The sequence below is a fragment of the Cucumis melo genome, chromosome 9 (assembly GCF_025177605.1).
Source record: "Cucumis melo cultivar AY chromosome 9, USDA_Cmelo_AY_1.0, whole genome shotgun sequence".
Taxonomy (NCBI): Eukaryota; Viridiplantae; Streptophyta; class Magnoliopsida; order Cucurbitales; family Cucurbitaceae; genus Cucumis; species Cucumis melo.
Genome location: NC_066865.1, coordinates 24,553,968 through 24,560,364, shown reverse-complemented (window position 1 = coordinate 24,560,364; position 6,397 = coordinate 24,553,968). Strand labels below are relative to the sequence as shown.

At 33.0% G+C, this 6,397-nt stretch overlaps 2 protein-coding genes across 2 annotated transcripts; one reads left to right on the top strand and one right to left on the bottom strand.

The window, feature by feature from the left end:
- NIP5-2 (aquaporin NIP5-2) lies at window positions 1-3,414 on the top strand. The gene is given in 5 exon segments (NM_001393792.1): window positions 1-56; window positions 589-738; window positions 1,751-2,170; window positions 2,245-2,306; window positions 3,059-3,414. Coding segments are annotated over 4 exon segments (753 nt in total). The 5' UTR covers window positions 1-56; window positions 589-663; the 3' UTR covers window positions 3,255-3,414.
- A 654-nt stretch (window positions 3,415-4,068) lies between these two features.
- LOC103482895 (probable receptor-like protein kinase At1g33260) lies at window positions 4,069-6,071 on the bottom strand. Its single transcript, XM_008439273.3, has 2 exons — window positions 5,409-6,071; window positions 4,069-5,072 (listed from the first exon to the last, which is right to left on the bottom strand). The coding sequence occupies exons 1-2, from the start codon at window positions 5,737-5,739 to the stop codon at window positions 4,339-4,341; spliced, it is 1,065 nt and encodes a 354-aa protein (XP_008437495.1). The 5' UTR covers window positions 5,740-6,071; the 3' UTR covers window positions 4,069-4,338.
- Window positions 6,072-6,397: the final 326 nt, after the last annotated feature.

The following is a 6,397-nucleotide window of genomic DNA, read 5'->3' as shown; positions in this document are numbered from 1 at the left end:
GATGAATCTCCAACAACTAATATTATATGGTTTGAGTTAATGTTAAAAATATACAGGTATTGCTCATCTCTCTATTCTTTTCAATTTTCATTGGAAGTCTTTAATATTGTTTTTTAAGTACAATAAATGTGAGAATATGAATTAAATTACATTTTTAATCTCTAGACTTCTAATTACTTGAAGTATTGGTCGTTAATTATTGTCGAGTTTCTTATTAATTTTTGTTTTTATTTATTACATGATGAAGATATGAAATATTCATCCTGAAGAAGAACTCAAAAATACCAACAAAAAAAAACAATTAAAATATTTTTTAAAAAACTTGAAAAATAATAGTTTGGTTGTGGTCAAGAGGTTAATTAAACTTAGTCCTCTAGTTTTATAAGTTAAAATTTAATGGTTGTGGTTTCTTTAAACTTTAGGATAGTTTGATAAAGTACATATGTTTCATGAATAGTACTTACCGTATAAACTATTTAATTAGGAGAATTTTATCAAATTGTAGAAGTTAATTAATTCTAATTATAAACTATATGGATTAAATTAATAATTTTAATTTATCTAAAAGTTTGTTTTGTTTCTTATTAGTAAAACCTAAAACTTGAGAAGAAGATAAAAGAAAAGAAAAAAAGAGTTGTTATATTATTGTACGATTAGAAGCCAATGGCACAATTTGAGATTGTACGCGTGGACTCCCCCAAGCGCAGCCAAATTCTTGATGTCTCTCTAACTCGAAAGGTAAATTTCTATCCGTAAAGGATTATTCTTTTAGTTGACTAATTATTTAGTGATAATGGTGCATTTAGTTCCAAAAGTTTTTACGTTTTAACTATTGATATGATAACTTTAAATAATCAAATAGGAAAGAAATAATAATAAGGGTAGAGAAAGGGTGTGAGAAAAGATAAACTTTTTAATTAATATCTTTAATTTAAATGCCCATGTCAACATTTAAAAATAATCAAGAAAAATCAAACTTAATTTGTTCGAGGGGTGTTCTAAAACTGATTTATTTTTTTAAATATTTAAAGAAGTATTTCAAACAACACAGCTTAATTAAGTTTAACACATGGGCTTGCAGAATCAGACATAAAGTATGATTGGGCCTCGTAGGGGTTTTACCTAAGCTTATGATTGGGCCTCATGAGGCTTTTGTCTAGCCCAACTACATGGCCCAATGACTATGTTTATGAGTTATGGTGAAATGGAAGATAAGAAATCAAGTTTATCAAAGTTACCTGTCCAAAGACTGCTATCACTTTTTAAGTGTTGTTTTAACAAATTTGCAAAATTATAATAGAAAAAAACCATATTGCTGAAAGATAGAAAATTAGAACTTTAAACTCTCTTTGAGGTTCTACAAATTTTGATTCGTTATCAATTTTTATCAATATTTTTAAAATTAAAAACTTAACAAAAAGTTTTATTTTTGAATTTTAGCTAAGAATTCAACTCTTTTACCTGCTTTCAATGGTATTTTAAGAAAGATTCAGTTTTAAATGAATTGATGAAAAGAACGTGTTAGGTCATGATTATACAGGAAAACTTTCTAACTTGTAATAATTGAAGAACGATTTACTTAAAATGAAAAATTTACTTCTAATATTAAAGCATGAAAAGTATTGCACGAAAATAGTTGAATTAGATACAAATTAAGATTTCAAAAGTTGAAGATTCTATCATTAAAAGATAGCAAACTATTTGAACAGAGCTTCTAGCTAATATGAGGGTATTTGAGTGATATACAAAGGTGGCAGCAGAATTTGTGGGGACGTTCATCTTGATATTTGGTGCAACAGCTGCACCCATCGTCAACCAAAAGTACAACTCCCCCATGTCACTGATTGGAAACGCCGCATGTTCTGGCATAGCTGTGATGATCGTAATTTTCTCAATAGGACACATCTCTGGTGCCCACCTGAATCCGTCACTCACCATCGCCTTGGCCACCCTCCGCCACTTCCCTTTGGCCCATGTCCCCGCCTACATCACCGCCCAGGTCTCTGCTTCCATCTGTGCCTCCTTCGCTCTTAAGGGCGTTTTTCACCCTTTCATGTCTGGTGGTGTCACGGTCCCGTCCATTGGTACCGCTCAAGCCTTTGCTCTTGAATTCCTCATCACCTTCAATCTCTTGTTTGTCGTCACCAGTGTTGCTACAGATACTCGAGCTGTAAGAAGAAAAAAAGCATTCTTTAATTTTAAGTTTTTCATGCCACAATAATCAACATTATTTGACCGTCACAGGTTAGAGAGTTGGCCGGAATTGCAGTTGGAGCTACAGTGATGCTCAACATTCTTATTGCAGGGTCAATATTTCTAATTCTATCGTCCTTCTTCTCTTTAATTTTGAGGATTGATTTTGAAAGTAAAGTTATTTGTCCATTTCAAATTTAATTAGTTTTGATATAACAAAAAAATCAGATTAGAAGTATAAAATCAAACATTAAATCAAATTTGAAGTATTAGATGATTTGTTCCTAACAATTTTGGATGACACCTCATTGAGTTCACTACTACCAAGTCGATTTTTTTTTTTCGGTATATTTATTTTCCTTTTATAGTCTTTTATAAATTATTAGATAACACAAATAAGTTACGTAATAAAATCAATTAACAATTTGAGGTCTTCCCATGGTTTAAACATAGAACACTAGACCAAAAGACAAAAAAAAAAGTCTTTCAAACAAACCTTTAGTAAGTACTTGTTGATTTATATATATCTATAGTATTTAATGAATGTAAGTGAATATTTAAGAAAAAAAAAACTCAAAGCCAATATAAAAGTATACAACACATCAAAAACAGCTATAGAAATTCAAAACAATCAAACTTTACAGCCACACAACTATTTCTAGAAGTGACATAAATTACTTGTTCTTTTGGATAACCCTCGAGAGTTATTAGTTACTCTTTATTTAATATTGATAATTACTTATTAACCCTACCGACCACTATTTAAAATATCTTAATGTATATTTGGAGTGAAATAAAAAACAAAATTAAAGTAGACAATACAATGTATTAAAATTGATTGTACGTATGAAATGATATGTAATAGGCCATCCACTGGTGGTTCCATGAACCCAGTGAGGACCTTAGGCCCTGCAGTGGCTGCTGGAAATTACAGAGAACTGTGGATATACTTGGTGGCTCCTACACTTGGGGCCATCGTTGGTGCCGGAACCTACACCGCCGTAAAGCACAAAGATGATGGAATTGATGTTCTGCCGGAGGAGAGGAGTTTCCATCAGTGATAATGATAGTGGTCGTTGCTATATGTTTCTGTTTTAATGTCCAGAGTACACGACCTTTTACTTTCATGTCAAATTAATTTATTGATTAATTAAAAAGCTTAATTGACGATCGAAAGTAATTTAATATCATTATATTATTAAATGTATGAACTTTCTTCGTTTAACTTAAGTTTTCTTTATTTTACCGATGTGCCTTGGCAAATAAAACAAGATATAATGTTTACTTAGAAAAAAATAAGAACTTAAAGGACTTAAAAGGAACTAAGCCCCCACAAGTCAATCACTCTTAATTGAAGAGGTTGTTCTTTAGTATTTAAACAACCCAACCCAATTAATGATGATCATTGACTACTGTTGCATACAACATACTTTCCATCTATATATATTACAGCTTTCATTTTCTTTCAAAATAAAATATTGTGTAGATCTTACGTTTCTTTTCTATTTAATATTTAGGTCTTAAAATGTTATGCATATAATCTTTTAATTTTGAAGAACTAAATATTTAACATTTCAAACCGTCAAACTAAAGTTAAACTCAAAAACTATGTCTAGAGTGTTTTATGAATTTTTAACCTTTTTTTTTTTTCTTAGCACACCGAACAAATGGAGTGACTTGATATACCACAAACAAAATATTAATTTGAAATTTATAATTTGAATTGAGGCCTAAATTGGAGAGTGTTTTTTTTTCTAAATTCAATGTTTAAATTTGTAGATGAGAAATGAATAATGTTGAGAATGAAAATAGTATTGATAAGGTTATGGGTTACATAAAAGAAAGAAAAGAAAAGTATGAATGAATAATAAGAAGTATAAAAAATGGGGCCTACAATTGGGAGCCACATAATTCCAAATCAGTTCGCCAAAATAATTGATGTTATGGACAACAAGTCATCGTCGGTGATGGCAACGTGTACACCATCCTCCACGTTTCACTTCCCTTTTCTTAACTACATTTTACTTCAATTTTCCTTCTTCAAAAACAAACAAACAAAACAAACAAACAAATATTCTTCCCTTCCAAAAATTAAACAAACCAATTTACATTCATAATCATATCTACATTTTTCCTTTTTACTTTTTACCATCTCCCCACATCCAATAACTTACTCCCACGTTTCACCTCCCCCACATTCCCCATCTTTTCCCTTATCATCTCCACCACCCCTCCGATCGTCGGCCTCGGTGCTGGCGGCTGTCTCACGCACGCTGCCGCTATTGTTATCAACGCCCCAGCTTCATCCCCGTTGAAATCTCCCCGGAGTTTCGGATCAACTAATTCCGCCACCTCTGACGGTTTAATTCCTCCGCCGTCGCGAACTGTCGGAGGTAAAATTGATGTCAGAATTTGACCCTTCTCCGAACAGAACGCTTCTTTTCCGGTGACTAGCTCTAAAAGAACAACGCCGAAACTGTAAACATCGTTTTTCTTTGAGGCGATTCCGGTTCTTAAGTATTGGGGATCTGTATATCCTGGAGATCCCATCATCAATTGCTTTGCTCTGAATGGGCTCGACGGCGACGACGATGATGATGATGATGGATTCCCCACCGCGGACGAAAATCCCATTTTTGCTGACCCGAAATCGCATAGTTTGCAATTGAATTGCTCGTCTAGTAAAATGTTTGATGATTTTATATCGCCGTGAACGATTTGTAAACTGCATTTCTCATGAAGGTATTCAATAGCTTGTGCTAACTGAAAAGCTATAACTAGACGGATTTTCCATGGAAGAACGGTCGACGCTGGCCGTCGGTGGAGCTTCTCTTGTAAGTTGCCATTTGGAACATATTCGAATACCAAGGCTCCTTCATCTGCAATTTTTCAAATAAATTAATAAGTTAAACCTTAATTATCGGATTATTAAGTTAAAGTAATTGGTTAATTGAAGATGAAATTGAAATAATTGAATTGCTTTTATTCTTGAAAGAAAGCATTATCCTTTACTGTCTTTTTTGCTTTATTCTTTTCCTTTGTTTCCTCTCTGAATTTGAAACCACTTTTTTTTTCCTTTTTCTTTTGCACTAATCCAAACTTAATCATTATCAACAAACAAAAATAGTAAAAACAGCTCATTGATTTACATTCTTAACTGAACGAATAATGAAGAAGAAAAAAAGGAAAAAGAACAGAGTCACTCTGTTTCTCACCTCGTTCATCACAATAACCAACGAAATTGACAATATTACGATGACGGAGTTGGAGAAGAATGTCCAATTCTTGTCGGAACATCCGGTTAAGCCGCTCGCTAGCACCTAAAATCTTAACGGCAGCGGCCATCCCCGGCGCCGTCCGAGCAAGATAAACGGTGCTGAAGCCGCCGGAGCCGACAAGAGTGGAGAAATTCTTAGTGAAAGTCTCGATATCGGTCCAACGAAACCTAGTAGCAAAGAAACTGTGTTGAATTTGAGCATCGAGAATGGTTTTTTTATCAGCAACTTTGGATTTTCTCTTAACTCTAAAGAACCGGAGCAAACCCATTTGGAAAAATCAAAATTTGAACAAAACCCAAGTGAGGAAAAAATGAATTGAGGAAAGATTGTGAAGTGAAGATGGGATTATTAAGGCATAGGGTCGGTGGGTAGCCAAAAAAAAGTGTTTTTTTTTTTTTTTTTCTTGTTCTTTTTGGAGAATGGGTATGATTGAAAAAATTGATATGGTTGGTGGAAGAATAGGGTTTGGCTGAGAAGCTACGAAGAAGAAAAGAGAGAAAGAGGAAAAGAAAAAAGAAAGAGAGAGAGAGAGAGAGAGAGAGAGAGAGAGATTTTTGACTAAGGAAACAGCCAAATGCAACACCTACAGACCATTCACTCGTGCGGGAGATTTTATAATTTATTTATATATCTTATGGGCTTTGTTTTGTTTTGTTTTGAGCCTTTGGATTTGGGTATTTTGGGGAAGATCAGATGGTGAGGAGGCATTATCTGACACTATTTGGATTTGTTTTTTGTTTTTTGTTTTTTTAAAAAAGTATTATTATTAAATAAACAAATAAATAAATATAATATTTGTAAATAGGACAATAAGTATAATAAGATGATGAATAGATTCATGTACCTAAGGTTGGGAATTTGGGGTGTTGTTAATATGGAACTTTAAGTTCTCCTCTACCCTTGCGGTGGTACCATAAACAATGATA

Excerpts from the sequence above, each read along its gene's own strand:
- LOC103482895 (XM_008439273.3), bottom strand. The coding sequence starts at position 5,739 with ATGGGTTTGCTCCGGTTCTTTAGAGTTAAGAGAAAATCCAAAGTTGCT. Across the intron at positions 5,073-5,408 it reads TGGTTATTGTGATGAACGAG|ATGAAGGAGCCTTGGTATTC; the intron begins GTGAGAAACAGA and ends GAAAAATTGCAG.